This window comes from Oncorhynchus clarkii, chromosome 18 (genome assembly GCF_045791955.1).
Source record: "Oncorhynchus clarkii lewisi isolate Uvic-CL-2024 chromosome 18, UVic_Ocla_1.0, whole genome shotgun sequence".
NCBI lineage: Eukaryota > Metazoa > Chordata > Actinopteri > Salmoniformes > Salmonidae > Oncorhynchus > Oncorhynchus clarkii.
The window spans coordinates 44,497,141-44,524,164 of NC_092164.1; the positions used below are offsets into that span (position 1 = coordinate 44,497,141).

The 27,024-nt window shown below is 42.8% G+C and overlaps 2 protein-coding genes across 11 annotated transcripts in view; one reads left to right on the forward strand and one right to left on the reverse strand.

Moving 5' to 3' along the window:
* Window positions 1-17,541, reverse strand: part of LOC139373558 (RNA polymerase II subunit A C-terminal domain phosphatase-like) — a 121,995-nt gene extending 104,454 nt beyond the window's left edge. For 2 of the 4 annotated variants that reach the window (XM_071114209.1, XM_071114210.1), the window contains exons 1-8: window positions 17,459-17,528; window positions 17,031-17,361; window positions 12,470-12,553; window positions 12,214-12,307; window positions 11,916-12,044; window positions 11,589-11,739; window positions 8,471-8,561; window positions 7,532-7,698 (exon numbers count right to left, since the gene is read on the reverse strand). In XM_071114209.1, coding sequence (XP_070970310.1) covers window positions 7,532-7,698; window positions 8,471-8,561; window positions 11,589-11,739; window positions 11,916-12,044; window positions 12,214-12,307; window positions 12,470-12,553; window positions 17,031-17,332 — 1,018 coding nt within the window. In that variant the 5' untranslated portion in view covers window positions 17,333-17,361; window positions 17,459-17,528. Of the gene's footprint in view, window positions 1-7,531; window positions 7,699-8,470; window positions 8,562-11,588; window positions 11,740-11,915; window positions 12,045-12,213; window positions 12,308-12,469; window positions 12,554-17,030 lie in introns of all 4 variants that reach the window. The other 2 variants (XM_071114207.1, XM_071114208.1) reach the window with 2 other exon arrangements.
* A 915-nt stretch (window positions 17,542-18,456) lies between these two features.
* LOC139373560 (uncharacterized aarF domain-containing protein kinase 5-like) lies at window positions 18,457-26,402 on the forward strand. Of its 7 annotated transcripts, none has more exons than XM_071114213.1 (15): window positions 18,459-18,660; window positions 20,149-20,228; window positions 20,422-20,559; window positions 20,671-20,746; window positions 21,061-21,261; window positions 22,043-22,183; window positions 22,334-22,447; window positions 22,600-22,731; window positions 22,963-23,046; window positions 23,134-23,215; window positions 23,404-23,482; window positions 23,621-23,712; window positions 23,852-24,104; window positions 24,296-24,412; window positions 25,922-26,402. In XM_071114213.1, the coding sequence occupies exons 1-15, from the start codon at window positions 18,637-18,639 to the stop codon at window positions 26,022-26,024; spliced, it is 1,716 nt and encodes a 571-aa protein (XP_070970314.1). In that variant the 5' UTR covers window positions 18,459-18,636; the 3' UTR covers window positions 26,025-26,402. The 7 variants fall into 7 exon arrangements, with proteins under 7 accessions (XP_070970316.1, XP_070970314.1, XP_070970319.1 ...); XM_071114218.1 differs by having other exon boundaries at window positions 18,476-18,660; window positions 21,066-21,261; XM_071114214.1 differs by having other exon boundaries at window positions 18,493-18,579.
* The last annotated feature ends 622 nt before the right edge of the window (window positions 26,403-27,024 follow it).

Sequence of the window (27,024 nt, forward strand, 5' to 3'; positions counted from 1 at the left end):
TGAAGTCAGAAGTTTACATACACCATTGCGAAATACATTTAAACTCAGTTTCACAATTCCTGACATTTAATCCTAGTAAAAATTCCCTGTCTTAGGTCAGTTAGGATCAGCACTTTATTTTCCGAATGATTTATTTCAGATTTTATTTATTTCATCAGAAGTTTACATACACTCAATTAGTATTTGGTAGCATTGCCTTTAAATTGTTTAACTTGGGTCAAATGTTTCAGGTAGCCTTCCACAATAAGTTGGGTGAATTTTGGCCCATTCCTCCTGACAGAGATGGTGTAACTGAGTCAGGTTTGTAGACCTCCTTGATCGCACACGCTTTTTCATTTCTGCCCACAAATGTTCTATGGTATTGAGGTCAGGGCTTTGTGATGGCCAGTCCAATACCTTGACTTTGTTGTAATTAAGCCGTTTTGCCACAACTTTGGAAGTATGCTTGGGGTCATTGTCCATTTGGAAGACCCATTTGCGACCAAGCTTTAACTTCCTGACTGATGTCTTAAAGATGTTGCTTCAATGTATCCACATAATTGTCCTTCCTCGTGATGCCATTTATTTTGTGAAGTTCACCAGCCCCTCCTGCAGCAAAGAACCTCACAACATGATGCTGCCACCCCCGTGCTTCACTGTTGGGATGGTGTTCTTCGGCTTGCAAGCGTCCTCCCTTTTCCACCAAACATAATGATGGCCATTATGGCCAAACAGTTCAATTTTTGTTTCATCAGACCAGAGGACATTTCTCAAAAAAGTACGATCTTTGTCCCCATGTGCAGTTACAAACCGTAGTCTGGCTTTGTTTAATGACAGTTTTGGAGCAGTGGCTTCTTCCTTGCTGAGCTGCCTTTCAGCTTATGTCGATATAGGACTCGTTTTACTGTGGATATAGATACTTTGTACCGGTTTCCTCCAGCATTTTCACAAGGTTGTTGATTTGTACTTTTCGCACCAAAGTACATTCATCTCTAGGAGACGGAACGTGTCTCCTTCCTGAGCGGTATGACGACTGCGTGGTCCCATGATGTTTATACTTGCGTACTATTGTTTGTAAAGATGAACGTGGTACATTTAGGCATTTGGAAATTGCTCCCAAGGATGAACCAGACTTGTGGAAGGCTACAAATTTTTTTCTGAGGTCTGATTTCTTTTGATTTTCCCATGATGTCAAGCAAATAGGCACCGAGTTTGAAGGTAGGCCTTGAAATACATCCACAGGTACACCTCCAATTGACTGAAATGATGTCAATTAACCTATCAGAAGCTTCTTAAGCCATGACAATTTTCTGGAGTTTTCAAAGCTGTTTAAAAAGGCACAGTCAACTTAGTGTATGTAAACTTCTGACCTACTGGAATTGTGATACAGTGAATTAGAAGTTAAATAATCTGTCTGTAAACAATTGTTGGAAAAAATTGTGTGTCATGCACCTAACCGACAAAACTATAGTTTGTTAACAAGAAATGTGTGGAGTGGTTGAAAAACGAGTTTTAATGACTCCATCTTTACTTTTACTTAAGTATGACAATTTGGGTTCTTTTTCCCAACACTATGTTTTAGGAGGTGTAACTGAATGAAGGCAAATTGACCTGTGGCCATTGAGGCATTAAACCACAGCATTGAGAACATTATATGCATCAAAACTATGGTTAAAGTGCATGCCTCAAGACAATGTTCTCCAAAGCACTTTATCCTCTCAGTAAATCTACTCACTATTTTGAAAACATAAATATGCCCATCACTGGGTCTGGCAGCAGAAACTAGTAAATTATAATACATTATTTATATGAACAGCATAGAATGAAATAGATGTAAAATCTGGCTTCTCTACAGCCTCTGCGTGATGAATTTTCAGGGTGGGGAGTCAGGGTGGTGACAGACCATGGGTGGGTACAGACCATGGGTGGGGCAGGCAGCTCAATACAGAGCTCAGTTCACAATACATGTAGGCCCATCATCTCACCATGGTAACTTTTTCATTTTGTGCTACAGTAATATAAAGACCAAATGCACATCTAATTTACACATCTCCATCTGGCTTACAGGGGTGAACTTGTTTTTAAAAAATGTTTTATTGGAAAGATCATATAAATATTTTTTAATCTTTGCTTTAAATCAGAGCATCCAACAGAACTCAGTTAAACAGTTATTTATTCAGACCCATAAAACATTCAATACATCTTTGTGAAGAGAAGTGAAAGCCTTCTGCATCCAAATCTAGTTTGATATTATTCAAGGATATCATTAGAATGACAAAGGACAAAGAAACAGATTTAATTTAATTTGAATGCGAGGAAGAAATGAAGCAACGAGAGAAAGGAGGTAGGCTAATAACATTAGGGGAAATATTATGAAAAGGTATATCCCTCAGCCGGCTACTTATACAAATAGGACCTATTATACTGGCAAATTAATAACATTCGCTAGCCCATAGTTGTAACTTTGTAGGCCGCATGTGTTGCACCAGAATCACGTGTTCTCGTCCTGCTTTATCATGGTTAGAACAATGTGCATAATTCCAGTACGTATAATAGAATACAGTTCACACTAAAAAAATATTAGCCTACTGGAGCTAGTTTCATTTATTTACCCAAGCAAGCTACATCTATGGGCGTATGTTTTTCTGTCATGCATAATGTGAAGTAGCCTGTCATATACTGTACACACACGTGTATGTGTGCCATTCAAATCAAGTTTTATTTGCCACCAAATACAACAGGTATTTAAGTTAAGAAAATATTTGCAAAATAAACTAAATAAAAAGGTGAATGGGCAAGAAAAAAGATTTGTGCCTTTGAACGGGGTATGGTAATAGGTGCCAGGCGCACTGGCTTGTATCAAGAACTGCAATGCTACTGGGTTTTTCACACAGTTTACTGTTTAAAGAATGCTCCAACAACCAAAGGACATCCAGCCAATTGACAACTGTGGGAAGCATTGGAGTCAACATGGGCCAGCATCCCTGTGGAACGCTTGACACATTGTAGAGTCCATGCCCAGATGAATTGAGGCTATTCTGAGGGGAAAAGGGGGTGCAACTCAATATTAGGAAGGTGTACCTAATGTTTAGTATAGTGTGTCCACACACACTGAACGAAAAATATAAACGCAATTTCAACAATCTACAGTTCATATAATGAAATCATTCAATTTAAATAAATTAAGCGCCAATCTATGGATTTCACATGACTGGGCATGGGTGTAACCATGGGTGGGCACAGGCACAACCACTTGGGAGTCAAGCCCACCCACTGGGAAGCCATGTCCAGCCAATGAATTATTTTTATCCACAAGAGTTTTATTAGACAGAAATACTCCTCAGTTTAATCAGCTGTCCAGGTGGCTGGTCTCAGACGATCCCACAGGTGAATAAGTCAGATGTGGAGGTCCTGGGCTGGCATGGTTGGACATACTGCCAAAATCTGTTTAGATTTTAGCACCCTTTGCCTTGATGACAAACATTGGAGACAGCTTATGGTGGAGAAATAGACATTAAATTATCTGGCAACAGCTCTGGTGGACAGTCCTGCAGTCAGCATGCCAATTGCGTGCTCCCTCAAATTGAGACACCTGTGGCATTGTGTTGTGTGACAAATGTTGCCTTTTATTGCCCCCAGCATAAGGTGCACCTGTGTTATGATCATGCTGGTTAGTCAGCTTCTTGATATGCCAAAACTGTCAGGTGGAAGGATTATCTTGGCAAAGTAGAACAATTTTAGACAAATACGTTTATTTTTGCATGTGGAAAATTTGTACACAATTGCATTTTATTGACAGCAATTAGAATGCACCGAGATACCATGACAAGATCCTGAAGCCCATTGTCATGTTTCATTCATTCATCCCCAACCATTATCTCATGTTTCAGCATGATAATGTCGCAAGGATCTGTACACAATTCCTGGAAGCTGAAAATGTCCCAGTTCTTCCATGGCCTGCATGCTCGGACTTGTCACCCATTAAGCATGTTTGGGATGCTCTCGATCAACACATACAAAAGCGTGTTCCAGTTCCCGCCAATATCCAGCAACTTTGCACAGCCATTGAAGAGTGGAACAACATTCCAAAGGCCACAATCAAGAGCCTGAACAACTCTATGTAAAAGGAGACGTGTTGCGCTGCATGAGGCAAATGGTGGTCACACAAGATACTGACTGCTTCTGAGCCACGCCCCTACTTTTTAAATTGTATTTAAAAAGGTATCAGTGACCAACATATGGATATCTGTGTTCCTAGCCATGTGAAATTAATAGATTAGGGTTAGGGAATGTATTTTTTTAATTTGACTGGTTCCTTATATGAACTAAGTTAGTAAAATCTTTGAAATTGTTGGAAATTGCATTCATAATTTTGCTCAGTGTCTATGTTGGAATAAGAAGATTAAAACAAGATATTATTGCTGCAGAATTAATTGCACTTTTTCTGTTGTCCTAAACAAAGTCAATGGCCCGTGAAAGATTAATCACGGGAAGTTTTACCAAGTATATCCAAACAGTTTGTTCTTGTCGACATTCCACAGCTAATTGCTCTGTATTTATTTTAATTTAGTGAACCTTGATAAGCAATCCTTTAAAGAGAAACATCTCATTTAGGCCCTCAGCGACGCGTTAAATACCACAACAACTTAACGAATTCCTCTCTGCATCGGGGTTCCTGCTGATGCAAAACTTGTTGGTGTGACGAGAGAAAGAGGGAACAAAAGGAGCCTGAAGAGTGACTTGTATCTGGTTCATCCTGAGATTCTGAAGTAATCCATCCCAATAAACCAGTGGAAGTCATTTCTATGTCTAAACTTTCTTTCAACTGCTTTGTTTCCATAGAGCCCAACCCTGCTCCTGGATGGGTGAGGTCCCTGCCAACCCAGTCGGTCAGTGAACCCCCCCACCTCTCAACCAGGACCATCGAGGTCCTCCAGAGGAGAATCAGCGATGTACCAGGAGGTGGCCTTCTTAGCGGGCAGCACGGAGAAAGAGTTCTCGCCCTTCTATTTCCCCCTGTAGAACCAGCGGGAGGTGGTAACTAAGGGTGTGTTCAGTCGTCATCAACGTGGGCGGGACCAGGTACCATAAAATCAACAGAATCAAGAATTCCTGTGTTCATTTCGATAATCAATAGTACATAATCAGAAGTCTTTGGGTGCAAGATTTAAAAGACAAATCGGTGCATAGGTCTTGCTGCTTCTAAAGAGCATTATTAAACTTGGGAGTATTTCAGCTCATTGAACGAAATCATGGAGGTGTGTGATGACTATGACGACGGGCGCCAGGAGTACTTCTTCGACTAAAGCCTCCACTCTTCTGGAAAGGCGTTCCACCAGATCTTAGAACATTGCTACAGGGACTTGCTTCCATTCAGCCACAAGAGCATCAGTGAGGTCGGGCACTGATGTTGGGCAATAAAGCCTGGCTTGCAGTCAGATTCAATTCATCCAAAAGGTGTTCAATGGGGTTGAGGTCAGGGCGCTGTGCAGGCCAGTCAAGTTTTTCCACACCGATCTCAGCAAACCATTTCTGTATGGACCTCCCTTTGTGCATGGGGACATTGTCTTGCTGAAACAGTAAAGGGCCATCCCCAAACTGCTGCCACAAAGTTGGAAGCACAGAATCGTCTTTAATGTCATTGTATGCTGTGGCGTTAAGATTTCCCTTCACTGGAACTAAGGGGCCTAGACCAAACCATTAAAAAGAGCCCTAGACCATTATTCCTCCACCACTAAACTTTACAGTTGGCACTATGCATTGTGGCAGGTAACGTTCTCCTGGCATCCACCAAACCCAAACTCATCCGTCAGACTGCCAGATGGTGAAGCGTGATTCATCACTCCAGAGAACACTTTTCCAGAGTTCAATGGCGGCGAGCTTTACACCACTCCAGCTGACACTTGGCGTTGCGCATGGTGATTTTAGGCTTGTGTGCGGCTGCTTGGCCATGGAAACCCATTTCATGAAGCTCCCGACCGACAGTTATTGTGCGGACGTTACTTCCAGAGAAAGTTTGGAACTTGGTTGTGAGTGTGGACAGACGATTTTTAAGCTCTACGCGCTTCAGCACTACCGTTCTGTGAGTTTGTGTGGCCTACCACTTCGCGGCTGAGCCGTTGTTGCTCCTAGAAGTTGCCACTTCACAATAACAACACTTACAGTTGACCGGCACAGCTCTTGCAGGGCAGAAATTTGACAAACTGACTTGTTGGAAAGGTGGCATCCTATGATGGTACCACGTTGAAAGTCAATGAGCTCTTCAGTAAGGCCATTCTACTGCCAATGTTTTCCTATGGAGATTGCATGGCAGTGTGATCAATCTTATGCACCTGTCCGCAACAGTGTGGCTGAACTAGCTGAATCCGCTAATTTGAAGGGCTGTCCATATACTTTTGTATATATAGTGTATTTATATGCTTTAGAATGACACTTCCTGTTTTGGCGGAAAATAACGGGTTATCAAAGGAGAAAAGTGATTTATTCTTCTCGGGATGGAACATTTGTAAAATACCAGGAAAATATTAAACCCTAGTCCATGTGATGTGACGGAAATCAGCAGCACTTCCCTAATTGATCTAACAGCCTGTGTGTGTGTGTGTTATTCTCCAGGGAGCCCAGAGAAGCACTCTCCGTCCTTTGTGGCTTGTCCGGTTTATCTTTACTGCTAATCAAAAAAATCTCTATACAGATCTCCTCTATGAGAAGCTCTGTGAGAAAAGAACCCAATGCCTTCTCTTCTCCCTCCTGAGACTAAGATGATAATCACGGTTCAGATGAACCCATCTCATTATGGCTACCCAGGCTTGGTGCTTGAGTATGAATACAGTGTTGATGATTAGGTGTTAAGGCTTGGTTGCTCCAATTCCTTCTTTATAACAGATCAGATTGATTAATTCAGAGAGTAGATAAAGTATTTGGATTCTGCTCAACCCTGGCCTTTGGGTATGATCATTTTCCTGGCTATTCTAATGGTTCTAAAAAAGGTAGAGTTTAACAGCATTCTCACAGAAAGATCGCTAAGTGTTCCCCTGTCACCTCCATGCCTTCTCCCTCTCGCCTCTGTGCTGAGAGGATCATAACTTAACACAACGACATAACTTAAAACTCCCTCACCTTCCTGCCACCCCATCTATTGGGATCATAACAGTTACGTATCACAAACATGTTCTTAAAAGATTCACCCTCCCACTGCAGCCTGCCAGACAGGAAAATGGTGCATCGGTTGATGCAAATTAAATCAAAACAGTGAGACGCGATGAGGGGTACCTTGTGGCCAGCACTCCATTTGCAGCCAGAGAACCAGGATGAGTTCACATTCCTTAAGTGCTCATCAAACCACTTCCTCCTCTTCCTCTCTGAACTTGGTCACCAGAGGGTTTTTAAGTTTGTTACAAACACTCAACAACAAAAACACTACACTGACAAAGCACTAAATGCCCTTATAAGGATTGTTTCAATAGATCACTGTGCTTTATCATTTATTGACCAGTTCACAACAAATGTCCACTGTTCGGTTAAGCTCATTGTCTTCCGACCCTGTATACCGTACCTTTCCTTCCCTGCTGAGCCTCTTTAGACCCGGCCGGGGCGTTGATGTCTCCTGTCCCCTTGAAGTAGATGTATTTCTTCACAGTGATCAGGTTGGGAGCAAACTTCCACACGTCCTCCCGGTCATCTATAATACATACCATCGAGTCCCCACATGGGAACAGATTCCTGAGGGGTAGAGATAAAGAGAGTGCGAGAGATTAGGGAGAGAGTGGGAGCACAAGAGAGAGTGTATAGAGACAGAAAGAAAGAGTTATATCTAAGTTGAACTGGCAGTAACAGAGCAAAATGTTAGGCTCTCGCTCTACCATTATCCAGTCCTAGGCTACATCCCAAATGGTAGCTTATAACCTATGGGCCCTGGTCAAAAGTAATTTTAAGGGAATAGGCCGCTATTTGTGAAGGACTATCCCTCCAGGTTAGAAGTGAATTCTGGCTCTCACTCTTACCAATAATTATCTGAACATCATAACTATACAACCACAGTTTCTACCATTAGGACTTTGAGGATGGTGTTCTAAAAGGCTTCCTATAACAGGAGTCACTGATTAGAAGAAATGCTGCATGGCAATGGGCTATTCCCTCTGCTCATCTATAGCACAGTCATGCTAGAGCTGGATGGTTCAGTTTTATAGCGCTGTATTGTCTGTGGGGACAACCAAGTGACTTCAGATGACTTGACTGCTGCCAGGTTTTAATCAACACTAATTCCCTCAGTTGAATTCTTCAGCGGTAGTGGCTGAGCGGAAATCAGTTTCTCCCAATTCCACAGATCTTCCTTGAGTGAATGCCCTTTCTCCAAAGTGTCAAAATTAAAGATAACATATCAGCTATGTCCTTTTCATATTGGAAAGAGTCTTCTTAAAATGTCCTAGCTGAAATCGCTATTAGTATGTGTGTCAAAGTGTGCTGCGTGGCCAGACAGAGAGCCAGGTCTGACCTCAGGTTCCCTGTCTTGGAGAAGGGGTCGATGCATTCGTCTCTGGACAGGATCCTGTGGGAAAACAGCTTCATCTCAGGGTCCAGGAAGCCTGCAAAGTTACAGACACACCAGAAGAGCATCTTTAAAATGGACTCATATATATATAAGAGAGAGACAGAGAGAGCTTGGTTAGTGTGGCAGGGGGTTTGGTTCCGCACGCTGGGCCGCAGCAGAGAGCAGACTCGACTGCATTAAACATCCTATTTAAAAGAGCTCCGTGGAAAAGCAGGATGTATTCAGAAAAGGTGCCGTTTTGCCAAACAGCCAATTTCCATGACTCCCCGGCCATCTGGAGCTACACTGAGTAGCATTCCAACAACAAAGCTTTTGAGTCCATTTAGAGCCAAATCTCATGTTGTTTTGCTACACAAGTTCTTCAATTTAATCTCAAATTAAATTGCTTGGCATCGGTGTGTGTGTGTGTGTGTGTGAGATGGAGGGTCTCTGTATACTCAGTGGGCTCATTAAAACATCAAGGCTTTGAGATGAGAACTAAATGCAGGCTGGGTCTTATCAGTTCCTCTTTAGAAGCTGTACAATAATGCGTGTCTGGAGGAGCAACAAAGACAGGCTTTGATGGAGCATCTACATCCCCACTGCACAACCAACACCTCGCTACCTGGTTGCTATTAAACCACAGAGAAGAGAGAACACAGGTGGGCAGGCGTCTACTAAAGCACAACAACAACAAACCCATCTACCTGGAGAAACAGACAGATGCAGTGACCTCCATGCGCCACAGACTAATTACTACATTCATTATTCATTCACTTCCAACGTTCAGCATAGGCATTCATGATAGAATAACATCTAATTGATAGCGAAAGATCGTCTCCAAACTTTGACGGGCCAAAGTTCATCTCTGTAACCCAAATGCAGATAATTAGATTCATAAAAAGCTCAAACGGTGCATTATAATTTACTGTCAAGTGAGATTGATCTGAGCTGTTGGGAAACCCACTATAGTAGAGCCCTGTTTTTATTGTGAGACTCCAGAGTTACCCGCAGGACCCGACAGAGAAGTGTGCTGCATGGTCGGAATGGTCCATGCTGCGGGCGGTCAGAAAGACCAATTATTTCATAACGGTCGTTCCACCGTTTTCAATACGCTATGAATCGTTATAAAACCACTTATTACACGAATCCCTCTGTCATTCTGGCCGCTTGTGTCCCTCTCCTCGCCTCTAACTGGGGCGTGGTTACACAACCGGCTCGCGCGCCTGCTCCAAACAGTGGCGGCAAAAACAATTACCCGATATGAAAGGAATTATGAAACCAATTATCAGCTTGCAGTTCTCACTGGAAAGTCTGTCGTCGTTTTCTAAAGGTAATGAAATAATGGCTAATATGATTGGTGACTTTTGTGAATTTTTGTCTGGGCTACTTCAAATGAGTTTGTTTACACGGGAGTGTTTTAATAAAACTACTTTATTGCAAACATGTAAATATCTTCGAAATCACACATTTATTGGAAATTGGAAATGAGTAAGACGGTAGAGGTGTAATTTTAACATTGCAGGACTGTGGGCAGGAGCTGGATGAGATCTGGCTGGAGCAGGTGGGATGTATCCAAAACAACCTGCGGAGGCAGACGGTCATGGTACGAAATATCACGGGAGAGGACGGGCACGGTACCAAAACATCTGTCCCACGTAAACTTCCACACCACAGGGTCCGACTTTCCCTCGCTGATTTTCGCCTACAGGTCGGCCAGTGGTGGAAAAAGTAACCCAATAGTCATACTTGAGTAAAAATAAAAATACCCTAATAGAAAAAGTAAAGGTCACCCAGTAAAATACTATTTGAGTAAAAGTATTTGGTTGTAAATATACTTAAGTATCAAAAGTATAAACCATTTCAAATTCCTTATATTAAGCAAACCAGATGGCACGATGTTGTTTTTTAAATTTAAGTATAGCCAGGGTCACACCAACATAATTTACAAACGAAGCATTTGTGTTTAGTGAATCCGCCAGATCAGGTAGTAGGGAAGACATGACCAAGGATGTTCTCTTGATAAGTGCTTAAATTTGATCATTTTCCTGTAAAGCGAGCCATTCAAAATGTAACAAGTACTTTTGGGTGTCAGGGAAAATGTATGGAGTAAAAAGTACATTATTTTCTTTAGGAACGTAGTGAAGTAAAAGTTGTCAAATAAAAATAGTAAAGCTTGTTAGGCTTACCGCTGGAACACACCCAAATAAATTATTTACACACAGAGAGAAGTCAGCTCAGACAGATCCAGCTCAGAAGCCCAGCTCATGAGCTCCATCAGCAGATTTTCATTTAGAATGGAAAACGAATGCGTTTATGCAACAAATGTTAGTGCATCGAATCGCGTCGCACTGATTCGTTCTTCTAATATCTAGATAGATATTTAAATCGTCTCGAAACGGAAAGATGCACCTCCCTACTATATAGACGATATATATGTGACACAGCCCCAGAGAATCTGAGTACAGAATGAACCTGACACACAAACTGAAGGTAAATGCTCCCCTCTAGTGGCCACTCCGACTTCAAACTCAGGATTTGCCTCTACAATGCTGAGATCAATCATATTGAGACATGTCTGTTAGTCTTGTTAGGTGACTAACTTCTCAATCCGGGGAGTGTATAGACAAACATAAAAAAATACAACAATTCTCACCTATAATACAGACAGCATTCAGGCATTAAGTCTAGATCTATATTTAAGTAGTGATTTGACAGAGGATGTAGGCCCGGTGGGTTGACTGCCTTGCTCAGGGGCAGAAGGACAGATTTTTACCTTGTCAGCTCGGGGATTTGATTCAAAGGTGTTTGGTTAAATACGGAAGACACATTTCAGTTGAACGCACTCAGTTGTACAACTGAGTAGGTATCCCGCTCTCCTAGATGATTCTGTGTTTAAATTAATCTGCCATTTAGACTCTGTGCTCTCACACACTTTTGGCATTTACGTGATGGCTGTTTTTTTTTGCACTTTTGATACTTTTTGCATTACTTACTGTACATCTAATTATATAGTGATTCAACGTAGGCGTTAATTGTCAGAGAACGTTAAATAACTGCTAGTGTTTGTGTGTGTACTTACCTGCGATGGTGTGTGCATAGAGGCGGCTTCCGAAGGTGAAGACGTGCAGCTCGTAGAGCTTGGCGATCTTCTCCAGGAAGTCTTTGCAGTGCGGACGCAGTCGCGTGTGTAACATGGGCTCCCCCCGCCCCAGCTGGAAATGGAAGATTCCCTGTGGAACAAAAGCAGAGGCATGGGCAGAACCATCAATGTTTTGTTCTAGCTACATAACCACCAGTGGTTTATTATAGACTATTTAATACCAAACCCTCAGCAAAGCCTGGGACATAGAAATACAAAACCACCTATTTTTCATAGGCCAGAGAAAAGGATTTCAGATACACATACCTTGTTGGACATGAGCTGGCAGTGATGCTCGGTGGTGTGGATCAGGGTCTGGTCCAGATCAACCATCAGAACCAGCTTCTTGTTCCTGTGGAGTCTCTGCTGGTCCTCTCTGCCCAGCTGCTCTGCTTGCTGTGTGGGGGACAAATCACACAGACCCGGCATTCATAAAAAGGGGGCCCACGACGTCAAAATCTCTATTAAATTGAAAAGTTGCATTCCAACGACAGAGGTATTTCTACAAGGTCACATTATCGTCAGAGGAAACATCTTCTAGTGCCATGACAACCCCGAACCTCACCTCAGAGCTGACCATCAACTCAGGGACACTGTGCACCATGGAAACATTTGCCGTGGAGATGAGAGCCTGCTGCCTCCCATTATTGGTCTGCATCCTGAGAGAGAAAGAGAGAATCCACTTAGCAATGCATACTCAATGGATAAGAGGTAACCTACAACTAAGAGTTAAGCCCATTTGTTAAAATGTTTTGAATATGCCAATTGAAATTCTAGCATGGAATAACTTTGTGTTTGTTTGTGTGCGTGTGTACACTTACTGTGTGAGGTCCTGGCCACATTCAGCACACAGGCCCTTCATCACAATGGGATGGCTGCATTCTTCTACTCTTACAACCACAACACTGGAAGAGAAGATGCACTTGAGACCGCAGCATAACAGTTTCCCCCTTAAAATCCTTAAGAGTTTATAGACGCACCCGTGGAAAGTGGCCGAGCTACAGCGCTGTCGGTCAGACCAGGAGACGTACGCAGCGTACGAACGGTTTGGCCGACTAACTAATACACCACTATGGAAAGATGACGCTCACCAACATGATGGTGTTCTCCATATTGCTCTACAGCCCTCACAAGTGTCACAGGTTTTGTGCCAACAAAGAAAAGGGGTTAAATAGGTGTAGTCATACAGGCCAAATTCATATATATATATATATATATATTTTTTTGTTTTTGTTTTTTTTCTTCCTTGGGATACCTACAGGGGCCCTACAATTCAAAATTAAATAGCTAAATGATCCATGATATGACCATATTTTTTTAGCCCCTTTTTCTCCCAAATTGTGTGATATCCACATCGGTAGTTAGTCTTGTCCCATCGCTGAAACTCCCATATGGACTCGGGAGAAGCGATGGTCGAGAGCCATGCGTCCCCCCGAAACACGACCCTGCCAAGCTGCATTGCTCGCTTAACCCGGATGCCAGCCACACCAATGTGTCGAAGGAAACACTGTACAGCTGGTGACCGAAGTCACCGTGCATGAGCCCGGGCCAGCCACAAGGAGTCACTAGAGCGCAATGGGAAAAGGACATCCCGGCCGGCAAAACCCTCCCTTAACGACACTGGGTCAATATTGCACCGTCTTATGGGTCTCCCGGTCGTCGCCGGCAGCGAGGTCTGTAACCCGGGTCTGTATTGATGCAGTGCCTTGCCTCACTCGGGAGGCCGGTATAACCATCTTCAAACAATTCCATATGTCAGCTTAGTAACTCAGATTTTTATGGGCGGTTTCCCGGACAGAGTTTAATTTAAATCAGATTAACGATGTGCACATGGTGCTGACCTGAGGATGCTTCAAAAACCAGCGATGGGACAGTGATACATAAGCATCGTGTGGAATTGGAGCACGTCACCTAAACAATGGACGAGGTAAAAGAAAATGTAGAAATTTCAATGACTTTGGAAAAAAAAAAAAGAATTGTGGCAAACTACCCGATTATTGAGAACAAACAGCATGATACAGCAACAGAAAACAAGAAAAAGAATGCCTGGACTACCATTTGTAATGAATTCAACACAAATTAAAAAGTACACTACAGCAACTTCAGGTAAGATAGTGTATTTACTGTTGGCCCACTTTTACAAATCTGAGACAACACAGTGGGGCCTGAATGCATGTGTGACAGAAATGTAACAAACAATATCATACATAAATATTCATATAATTTCTAGAACATCTCGTCTTCCTAAGGTCCTATGGAAAAACAAAAATCTACTTAAACAATACAAATGCTGCTGCTCGTAGGGAGCATTTCAAGACTGGTGGCGGGCCCCCGGTAAGACAGGGGAGGTAGGTAGCCTAGTGGTTAGTGTTGGGCCAGTAACTGAAAGGTTGCTGGATCGAATGACAAGCTGACAAGGTAAAAATCCACTGTTCGCCAGTAGGCCGTTCATTGTAAATAATAATTTGTTCTTAATTAACTGACTTGCCTCGTTAAATAAAGGTTCAATTTAAAAAAAGAAGACCAAAGACAGATGAGATGGGGGACTTGTTGACCGGGATCATAGTAAGTCAGCAACCCCTGGAAGGTATCCCCGATGATGACCATTTGGACAGATGGGGGACTGTTCCAATCCTCATTTTGTAAGACACATTCATTCAACATGTGCCATCCCGGCACTGTAGGGAATATGTAATGTCAGTCATCTCTTGCACTCCCATAATAAAAATGTAACAAACTCAACTCTTTAATAAATGATGTTCTCTAATGCAGCAATGTATTCATTTTCTTGAGGCAGATGAACACCATAGCTTGGAGGGGATAAGACAGGATGAAGTTCAGCCCGCTACATCTGGCTCATCTGCAGCAGCCAGAAGGGCAGATTGTCACTAACCGGGCCGGAGGACAAAAGCTGAGCATGCATGAGAAACTGGCCCAGGAATTTCATGAGCGCAACCTAAATGTATTTAAAAGAATACCATGATATGAAGATGCAAATCCCTCATGTTGAGTTGGCTATGAAGGAGGAGAGAAACAGGAAGCAGCAGCAGTAGCAATGTTCTTCTCAAACCAGCACCAGTTTGGGGTCCTGATATTTCCATTTGTGAATTAAAAACCATGCTGTTTGAGTTCATTGTGAATGCAGCATCTTCTTGGTTGAACGTGTAATGTGTTTCTGAGACTGGAAATGACTCTTCCATACACCAAACACCTCTGGTGCAGATATTAGCTTGGTTATACCGTTGTTGCTCAGGTCCTATTGCATGACGATAGGGGGTGACCAAGAAGTTGATCTGTGCATACCCAATGTCGCCAAGTATGATTCCACTAGGTTGTCCTCTTTCAAGCTGAGCATACAATGAGGCGTTTTGGAAAATCCTTGAGTCATGAGTTCAATGTGCAACAATGTTGGAGAACTGCAAACACCATGTACATTTATTGAGAACCAGTTTTTACGATTCCTGTACTCCACAGCATCTGCTGTAGAGGGACACTTGATGGGAATATGACATTCACCTATACAGCCAATGACTCCAGGGAAGTTCCCATATTCGTAGAACTCTACCTGATAGTTGGCTTGGGCAGCAGCATCAGGGAACTTGATGTAATGGTCTTTCAATTCACATATAGCATTGCAAACTCTGGACTATGTTGCATACAGTCAGTTCACTTACACCACACAAATCTCCTGTTTCACAATGGAAGGTTCCAGATTCCAAAAACCTCAAGTTGACCAGTACTTGTAGGGAAGGGCTTTCCCCTAAGAGAGTCAGATTAAAGTCTTGGCTCAAGCAAACAAACAAAACTGCATTTGCTTTGTATATACGGAAACGGTCACCGAAATTGATTTTATCTAAATCATTCAGTGTGTTGATCCTGTCTATAACCGCCCTTTTGTCTGGCCTTGGTAGCGCTCTTTGATCGTCATTGAAATAGTCCAGGTAAATCATTCTCCTCCATTGCCAAGGTCAACATGGGGGCCAACATCCATTAATCTGACGTTAAACCTTCCTCTGGACATGTTTAAATTCAGCCTGCACTTAAATCTAGATGAACTAATTGTCCTTCTAGAAATCAGACTTTAAATCTAGACTAGGGCAAATCCAAGACTATTTGAAACCATATCTAAGAAATGCAATTTCAGTTAGTCCAGTTTAAAAGTGCAATTTAGTCTAGGTTGATACTGCCCCCTAAAAAAAGGTTAAAGGTGCTACACAGGATTTAAAAAAAAAATATATATATATATATATATATATATAGCACTAATAGTGGATTTATTGTGTTTCACATTATTACTTAGCCACAAGTGTTGTGATATTCGCCAAACTGGGAAAACTTTTAAAACTTTGTGGCTGTGTTATCTAAGGAAATCACTAATGTCCTGGTTGAGAAAAATCTGCACTGTTCCGGTCAATTTGATCATTGTACCATCTAAACAAAAAAGTATAGTTTTTACAGCTGTTTGAAGCTAGTGGACCAAAGCCTATGTTGAATCATAGATGGTACAACGATTCCTGACACTATTCAGTGCTTATTTGTTTTACAAACTGTAATTGAGCTAACAGTGTACAATGTTAGCAACCAAGAAATGACAGAAATTTCCACTAGATAACAAGGCCAAAGTCAGAACAGCTTTCCCAGTTTGACAACAGATGCTGCTCCATCAGGAGAATTTAATAGGCGAACATCCCAGCCAATCACAACACTGGTGGGTAAATAACTGAAACACTATCATTAAACTCTTTGCACCACACTCACATGCTAGCTTAACATAAGGAATTTGAAATTATTTATACTTTTACGTTAGATACTTAAGTATATTTAAAACCAAACTTTTACCCAAGCAGTATTTTACTGGGTGACTTTTACGTGAGTCATTTTCTATTTGTTACACAAATTCATCACACTAAAATGTTTGAGCCTCAAGCAGAACAAAGTATTCGAAGTTCTTCTTCCCCAAGTGCTCGAGCGTGCAAACTTGACGACTCGATACCATGTGGATGATGTCATGTGCGTAGTACTACAATATTGGGCCAGTTCGTTTTGCATGGCCCGGTGCCCCTTGTGGGTGGATTTCACTTACGGACCAATGGAATGGTCTAAAATAAACAAACTCGGCCCACCAGGGCACCGGGCCATGCAAAACAAACTCGTTAATGTACATGATCCATCCAGCTGTTGTAGAGATCGGCGCTCCAGCACACGCACTGGGTTAGCATAGCTAGCTAGCGTTACCATTTATTAGCTAGGCTAATTAGCTATGCTACTACGAATTTGGTCTATAAGTAACAACATTAGCTAACGAACATAGTATACACAGCACACTATAAAAAATGGCTGACATAGTCTATATAGCTAACGTTAGTTAGCTTGCAGACTCACCCAGGCGATATGACTTGTCCAAGTTGACAGCATAGCTCTTTCACCACTCCAGCTCGGTCCGATTTCAGCTTCTTCTCTGACAGCCGATTGGGCTGTTCTGGCGGATGGGACCCGTACTCTTTCTCCGGTGGGATGGGAGCACATAACGCCAATACCGAGTCCACATTGACGAGGGAACCGGGTTTGACTTTCCATTCCAGCAGCCGCATAGGACGCGCTGCTATTGGGCAGCGGATCTCCGCCACTTGCGCCATGGGGCCCTGTGCTGCCCCGCCACCGCCGGAATCTGCGGGCTCCTCCATCAGTTTCGCGCTTCAAATCCCTTTAAACTCTAGGCACAGGTCAAGCAAAGATATATATCAGAGTCGCGGGGAATTCGGTTTATCATAAATTATTGAAACTGAGCTAAGAAACAAAAACCAACGTACCGCTGATGTTTGAAACACAACGATGCAAGAACACAGACCCGATAGTTTAGCTTCTTTCGCTCTTCCCGCCCGTAAACAGGAAACACAAGACTGAAGCGGCGACGACAGTCAGAGAGCTTCCGGTGGCTCTGATGACAGAGGTCCTTTCTACTTTCACTGAGTTCCACAGTTCCACGTCAATTTAAATACTTTGATCAATGGAAGGAACAGCTAGCTTCCATTTGTGTTTGAATAAATGTGTCAGTTTGAGAGTCATACACAGCATGTCAAAGAGAAGTTGAAGTTGGGATGATCATGTAAACAAAATACTAAAAAAAATCTAATGGAAGATGCAACATCATGCTGTTTTGTTTTCCACTCACACATTGTTTTCTAAGCCTTTACAGCTCTGGGGACATCCCTCGATGGGCCCTACCTGATATGATGTAAGATGATGTAATATATAAATCATGCATCTACTCCTGGTGACAACTAGTAGAGTTGCTACCAGTGATCTAAAGTCACATGGGGGCCTGGTCCCAGTAATTCGCACATTGATGTTAATGTAAACAGTTATCTATAATACATATTATTCAGGCTATGCCCGTGATATGACGGCTGAGATGCTGGGAAGGCGGATCACACATGTATGTGCCTGTTTTATATTTGTTTAATAATCTCAAAACGATAAAATCAAGACGCAGTCAGAAGTATTTTATCGTTATCATTTAAAACAACAGTGTTTTAATTCCACAGACCATACTCTACTACCGTAAACATGACTTTAAACAAGGTTGTACAGAGACCTCACACTTGAATCGTTTCCGTTACATGTTATGCTAGCCACATTAATTAATTATTTACAACGTCCATTTCTGATTCACCCATACAAATACATGCATTATTCTGTACATTTGTGATTTCAATGAAAAAAACAATGACTTGGGTTGATTAATTGACGGTACCCGAAGAGGATATCGAGTCAAGTCATGATTCTTTTCACTAGAGAAGCTTCGGTCACATCGAGTCGGACCATTTGTCACGTGACCGATTTCGTGCACCTTCTGCCAGTCAAATCATTTGTAGCAGTTCAGGAAATCAAGAATGATCTGAAACAGGAGGTTACAGGTTACATTAGAATGGTGACTACACAGTTTTAACTCCATATTAGTGAGAAGAGATCACAGTATAGGTTGAACATGGCAGGGGAGACCTTCACAGCAGTGAGTTGAACTGTTTGTTATATGCCTTTGCCTTGCCTGCTAGCTAGCCAGCCAGACGCATATAGCTTCAGCAAATTCAAACTCGACACCTGACATTTAACTGTTTATGCATGTATGGCTTAAATGTCAAAAGTAATGACTATGTATGTGTGCGCGCTTTGTATGTTAATATTTTTTTTCATAGTATACATGTTTATTTACAGATCACACTAACAATAGTTTTCATTCCATGAACTACTCTCTCTGACTCCCAGGAAATGAGCGTGGACACACAACGTTAAATTCCCCTGATGCAATGTATAACCGCCATACTAAAATCAGAGCTCGATGTACAATCTCGCTAAAAGACAGTGATGTGCCCTAATTTTGAGATTGTGGTTTACCCTCCATTATTTATAAGTTGTCACGTGTTTTGTTCAATGCCATGGAAAGTGTGTGTGTGTGTGGCTCTCTCATTAGGCAGGATTAGGTGGCTGCCTATGGCGGCAGCTTTTTCTGAGCTACACTGACCAAGACGCATCTCCAACAAGACTTAAAACCTCACATAATTCTGCCCCAAAACAATGTCAATTTCTCTCAACCAGTGGCATATGAGATTTTTTTAGGTGAGCGCTGATGCCCCCTGTGATAAGAAGTGCCCACTTTGTCAAAGTCAGGGATGCAAAATATGTATCTTGTCCATTCCCAGTGTGCCTCTCCAGGGTGCTTGTTGGAGAGTAGAAGCACTCCACCGACATTCCTTTAAAAAACATAATGTAACACCAAATCATGGAGCAGATATAGCATATGGTAGAGTGCGGCCTTTAATGTAGCCTACAGGGTTTAGGAAAAAATGTATGACAATGTAATGAGAAACTTTTAACATCATGCAGGTTTCTCTGATCAAATAGCCTAACCTAAATGGCGCCTGATCAAATTGAAAAAAAAAATGTGCTGACACGTTAACATATCTGAAAAACAGGTCTAAGTAAAATGGACACTCAGGCTACTCACAACTGCTGTCCAGGAGTTTCATCCTGTGGGCTAAATGGTCATGATCAGTGGTTTCAAGTTTGTATCCGTACATTTTTTACGAGCTGATCATAGCGGAAAAAAGGGTCGTCGGCAATTTATTTTTGCCTCGCTTAGGGCGGCAGAACGGCCAGGACCGGCCCTGGTGTGTGTGTGCATGTGGTCAGGGCCCTGACATAGAGCCTCTATTTATAAATCTATTAGTCTGGAAACAGTTTGTCCTGTGAGAGACCGTTAAGAACAACAACAGCGTGTTCTAGCCTATGGAGAGTGACCTTGATGCAGTCCACACCACCAGTCTACATGTTGTTCAACTTATTAACCTCGTAACATGAAGATTTTTTTGTTTTTCTCTAGTTTTCTAGGGATGAAGGTCTTTCTCAGCAAGTCTACTGTAACTGGCAAAAACAGTGGATTAGTTTAAAGTTGATGCTTCAAAGTGACACTGATTGTGGTGGTGTTTTCGTCTTTCTGTAGTTAAGGTTGTGTCATTTGGCCCTGCTGGGAAGATGTCCCCGTCCACAGCTACAACTGTACAGGTCCTTCAGCTCACAAAGGTACTAAACTAACTAGAATGGCCCATCTCCTTTTTCTATAGTGCGAGACAGCTTGATGTACAAGTACACCCCCGGACAGGACACCGAACTATACATGCTGTTACTTAAATACCTTCTAGAAAGCAACTGCAAGATTGGTGAAGACATGAGCATTTTAGCAACACTGTGTGCTGTGCACATTTCTTTCCGGCAGGCCAAGGAAGAGTCTAGGGTTGTTCTGGAAGATGTTTTTGGGTGTTCCCGTGGTGGTGGGAGTCCAGTACGCCCTTGCGGAACCTAGAGAGAGACGGAAGATGAAGATCTTGGTGAAGGGAGTCGGTCGCTTCTGTAGGTGGGTCCCATCATAACAATAATATCACCATCCTTTTTGTATGTGATCAAATGTTTTGAATAATTTCCTTTTGGAGTTACACTCAATCCATGTCTCTCTCGGTCTCTACAGGTCTATATATGTAGGACTCTATATCTCAGTAGATTATTGGTGGACCTCCAATGTGATGTTACGTGGTTTGGACAAGGTAAGTTTGACAGAAATATTGGGTGCGTTCCTTTGCCCAGGCATCGCTGAAGCATTCCAGATATTATGGCTAGATACGTAAAATACCTATCAGCTAACCACATATGTTATAGCAATCTGGTGCCTGACGGCACAGTCTAAGACGTGGCACGAAACCATAGGTTGACGCATGCAACGTCTGAGCAGGGCAACGGGACCATTATGAATTGTGACAGGTCTATCTGTGTATGTCTGCTAAACAGTGGCGTGAGTCTGCAACGATCTCAGTAGTTCAGTCAGGACACTCACGTCATCTTCACCTCCCTGTTTTGCCAGAGCAGCCCATCGTTTGTGGCAGGGATGTCATTGTGCCATCAGAGGGCAGCAGATGGCATGGTGGAGGGAGCGGTGCAGAACGGGGGGATATATGTTAAACTGGGACAGGGCCTGTGTGCTTTCAACCACCTGCTGCCTCCTGAGTACGTCAAGACACTGCAGGTCCTGGAGGATAAGGCTCTCAACAGGAGATGCAAGGAGGTGAGACCTGTAGTACTTTGTCTTGTCAAACATTGAAGAACAGTTAATGCTCAGCTTCTGACCGTAAGGTGCTACAGAGGGTAGTGCTTACGGCCCAGTACATCACTTAGACCAAACTTCCTGCCATCCAGGACCTATATACTAGGCGGTGTCAGAGGAAAGCCCCAATAATTGTCAGACTCCAGTCACCCAAGTCATAGACTGTTCTCTCTGCTAACACACGGCAAGCGGTACCGGAGCGCCAAGTCTAGGGCTTAAAGGCTCCTTAACAGCTTCTACTACTCAAGCCATAAGATTGCTGAACAATTAATCAAATGGCCACCGGCCTATTTACATTGACACCACCCTCCATTTGTTTTTTTACACTACTACTCACTGTTTATTATCTATGCATAGTCACTTCACCCCTACCTACATGTACAAATGACTGACTAACCTGTATCCCCGCACATTTACTCTGTACTGGCACCCCCTGTATATAGCCTCTTTGTTACTTATTCTTTTTGACTTAACTCTTTCTTGAACTGCACGGTTGGTTAAGGGCTTGTAAGTAAGCATTTCACAGTAAGGTATGCACCTGTTGTATTCACTGCATGTGACAAATAGTTTGAAGCGATACGATACAAGAGGCTGTAGTGAAAGTGATAAAGCCATGCTTGTAGTTTTGTCACAGCTTTCAATGCCTCTTTACCATTCATAATGTGAAGCTAGAACAAGCCATTTTATAATTAAAAATGTTGAGGAACATTCTTCCATTAAATTACCTGGTATGTTCTACCAGGTAGATGCTCTGTTCATAGAGGACTTCAACACGACTCCAGACAAGATGTTTAAGAAGTTTGAGTATGAGCCCATCGCAGCAGCCAGTCTGGCCCAGGTCCACAAGGCAGAGCTGCAGGACGGGACTCCTGTTGCTGTCAAAGTGGGTTCAGGTTAACTATACTACACATTCAGCCACAGAATTAAAAGTATACTGTGCTTGATTTACACTATTAAATAGGGGTCACCTCACCTGGTTAAACCAGGCTAGGTATATCTCCTGATTCTGAATAGTAACAACTCTCTTCTCCAGGTGCAGTACATAGACCTCAGGGATCGGTTCGACGGTGACATCAGGACTCTGGAGATCCTACTGGACGTTATAAAGTTCATGCACCCCAGCTTCGGCTTCAGATGGGTCCTCAAGGTAAGGGCTCAAACTTGTCTGCCAACTTGGTCAAAAACTGTATTTTATTTTCTAGGACATTTATCAGATAATACCTGCAGAGCATGATTAGAGACAGCTCTAGACATGGTCCCCTATACTAACCTAATGCTGGCATTCTCTGACGATTTTAGGACTTGAAGGGGACATTAGCTCAGGAGCTGGACTTTGAGAATGAGGCCAGGAACTCTGAGAGATGTGCAGAGGAACTGAAACACTTCAAATTTGTCGTCGTGCCAAAAGTGTACTGGGACCAAACCAGCAAGGTGAGAGACGGAACTAGTCACTGCTGTAAATCACGATGGCTGCATTCAGGCAGCCCAATTTCTTTTCTTTTTTTTTGTCTCTTTTGACCAATCACATCGACTCTTTTTCTGATCTGACTGGTCAAAAGACTAATTAGTTAAAAAAAAATATCAGTATTGGGCTGCCTGTCTAAACACAGCCTGACCACTTTTGTATTATTGTACTGTAATAAACCAAAACAATTCCTTTAGAGAGTGTTGACTGCAGAGTTCTGTGAAGGCTGCAAAATCAACAATTTGGAAGAAATCAAAAGACAAGGACTTAGCTTGAGAGATGTAAGTGCCTACCGTGACACAATAACCTTTTGTCTATTATCATTAGTACTCCGATGAATGTATAAACAGTTTTCTCTGGCTTTTCAGACTGCTGACAAGCTGATCCGTACGTTTGCAGAGCAGATATTTTACACTGGCTTCATCCACGCTGACCCTCACCCTGGCAATGGTAGGGTTCAGTTTCTACTGAACTCTTAACATGCTCATTTATTGATTTGTGCAACTTGAACCAGGACAGTTTACAAGACGGTTTTTCAGAGAAATGGGTCACGTTGATAATAAATAACTACAGTACAACAATATTTTCTTAAAATGACTTGATGACCTTGAATGCATGTTATCTGTACCATGTCACAGTGCTTGTGAGAAGAGGTCCAGACAAGAAGGCAGAGCTGGTACTGTTGGATCACGGCCTATATGAATACCTCAGTGAAATGTAAGGGTCATAATATGCCATTTAGCAGACCCTTTTATCCAATGCAACTCACAGTAGTGTGGATACATTTTAGATCCTGCATGTTTTAATGGTACAACTTGTATGTTTTACTATCAACTCTAACCTTTGGCTCTGTAGTGACAGGGTAGCGCTGTGTAAACTGTGGAGGTCCATAGTCCTGAGAGACGATGCTGCCATGAAGCGGTACTCCAACAGCCTGGGGGTCAAAGGTGAGTGGACCACTGTCATTTCGGCTTAATAAAGTGATTTTATTTCAAGCTGATTCCTTCATTTAAACTGAAGTCATATGCCTTGAACAAATCCAGTCTCGCCACAAAGACCTGCTTACAATATCCTGTATCCTATCAGACTACTTCATCTTCTCTGAGATGCTGCTGCAACGGCCAATCAACATGCGGGAATTGGGCCTGTCCAACATCCTGAGTCGTGAGGAAACAACCTATATGAGGGACATGGCTGTCAATCACTTTGACAACATCATGGTTGTGCTCAAGTCCATGCCACGCCCCATGCTGCTGGTGTTCAGGAACATCAACACTGTCCGCAGCATCAACATCACACTGGGAGCTCCTGTAGACCGATACTGTGTCATGGCTAAGAGGTTAGTAGCAGCAGCAGCAACATCAGGCTGGGGGCTCTGGTCGACAGATACTGTGTAATGGCTAAGAGGTTAGTAGCAGCAGGCTGGGGGCTCCGGTGGACAGATACTGTGTCATGGATAAGAGGTGAACAGACGAGTGTTTCACAAAGCAGTAGTTGTAGATGCTTACTAACCTGTTGTCCTGTCTCCAGCGCTGTGCAATGTTGGGGGCGGCTCCAGGCAGAGAGGCCGGGTGTCCTTCCAAGGTTCAGGGTGTTGCGATGGGTGCGGGCCACCTGGGAGAGCCTCAAGTTCGAGTGTGCCCTGAGGTAACGAATTATCCTCAACACTATACCCTCAGTAGCCACGTTTCCATCCAGTTTTAGGCAATTAACGTCATACAGTACAAAAAATAAAATATATTACGACAGCTGTGATTGGAATTGGACGCTTCGGTGCAATTTTATAAATGCCGAAAGATAATTTGTTCGTTCGAAGTGGTGGGATCTTTGTCGCTAACATTTATTACACGAGAAATGGCAGTGGAAACACCTTTCTGCGACTGTGTGTGTGGTCTGCCCACTACGACTCGGGAAAGCATGACGTGTATTAGGCTACAGATGAAATCATTTATGACCTTCACAGGGTGGGTAAAGCACACAGTGATCTTGATGCTCCTTTCCAATGAATATCGAAGGTCCTTTTCTGGTGACATGATCGATGCTTGACTGCCGTTTGACAAATGCAAAAATTCTCGCACTTATCCATAAATCTCATGTAGACTAGCCTAACCACTATGAGCTCTAGTGTCAAGACCAGTGTAGGAACATTTCAATTTAAACACCATTTGTGACAACGCGATGGAAACACATTGAAGTTGAGATTTTTATTTATTCGGTACATGAAAACTGAAGTGGGAAAAAGTACATTGTGTGCAATACATCACGTACTGAAAAGGTATCAGGAACAAGTCAGTTTGGAAACACCACCGGTAGGAAAAGGCATCTTCTTTATGCGGATTATTGAATACTTGCATGAAAATCTGTTGATAATTGGATGGAAACCTTGCTAGGTGGCCAGTTTTCGGTACCAGGTCTGACCCTCCCACCGTACCTGCCTCCAGATCACCATGTATTCTTTGGGGTATGGAAACGTTTCATAATTGGTATCAAGGGACTTAACGTTCCCTACACCACCACTAACAGCCTGTTCCGTTAACACCAGGCATGATGAGGTTATTGAGTCATGCTGCTTACTGCCGGTAGCATAACGCAACAGGGATTCGTCAGACCAGGCAATTGTCCAGTGTTGGTGATCGCGTGCCCACTGCAGCCACCGCTTGTTTTCAGCTGATAGGCATCAAACCCGGTGTGGGAGTCTGCTGCAATAGCCCATCCTTTACAAGCACCAACGATTTGTGTGTTCCGAGATGCCGTTCTGCACACCACTGTTGTGCCATTATTTGCCCGTTTTGTGGCCCATCTGTTGGGAACTGTCATGTGTGCGAAGCCCAGGAGGCCGACCGTTTCGGAAGATACTGGAACCAACGAACAAACCACGCTCAGTCGCTTGTTTTGTCAATTCTAATGTTCAAACAGTAACTGGATGCTTGTCTGTCTGCATTATATACCAAGCCATGGCCACATGACTGTCTGTAGGCGCTAACCATTTCTGGGAAAGGGGTGGTACACCTAAATAAACTGGCCAGTGTATAGCAGTAGACCCGGCTGGGTAGGTCTTGCTACAAACATTCCCCAAAATACATAATTTGGCATTTTTAGTTCCTACAAAATTGCCTACATTTCTTACCATTAACTTCAATCATTGTATCTTCCCAGGTCTGAGATGGCGATGATGAGTCTGACAAGATCCCTGCTGTCTTTGTTGTCTTACTTCAACCTCATATCGCTGGACGAGGAAGTTTACCAATACCTGAAGTAGAGGCCGACAACCCATACCTCAGCTGCATACCTGATACTAGTGACTCCTGTTTCAAGCTCAAGAAATGCAACCCGTTTGACAGGACATGATAGTTGTCAAATGGATAGATGTGCTTCCAAAATGGTGCTATGCATTTCCCACATCTACAGATTTTATGATGTAGAATTGTCTTAATCAGTCAGGACAGTAAACACAGCTCCAAGCCAAGGACTTGACTCACCAGCAGTTATTTCATTGAGGAGCACTGACTCAGTGCTGCCAGGGAATATGTGAACTGACATAACATTAACACTATTTTATTAAACACAGAGCCATTTAATATTTGACCTTTCTTTCACTGGGGTTGAATTTGATGGCAGTATGTGATTCCTGCTGTGACCAGTCAAGATTGTGCCTTCATTGACTAAGTCTTATTAATAGCACATAGGCCTTTCAACCCTCCTGTTGTGTTCGTTTCATGTTAGTGTTCCCGGTCCAAAATGACCACCCCATTATAAATCCAGGAAAAGATCTAAGTTGAACTTCCATTTATGGCCTGTAGGCCTCATTGAACTGAGCTCATTTGAGTAAAAAAAAAAAAAGCATGTATGGATTATAACATCCTTGGATGAATCGGTGCTGTTTAACAAGGACTCTCTCTCCTCACCAGTGTCATGATCAAGAGCCTCAGTATATACACTGCTCAAAAAAATAAAGGGAACACTAAAATAACATCCTAGATCTGAATGAATGAAATACTTATTAAATACTATTTTCTTTACATATGTGAATGACCTCCCTACAACGCCTGGGCATGCTCCTGATAAGGTGGCGGATGGTCTCCTGAGGGATCTCCTCCCAGACCTGGACTAAAGCATCCGCCAACTCCTGGACAGTCTGTGGTGCAACGTGGCGTTGGTGGGTGGAGCGAGACATAATGTCCCAGATGTGCTTAATTGGATTCAGGTCTGGGGAACGGGCGGGCCAGTCCATAGCATCAATGCCTTCCTCTTGCAGTAAC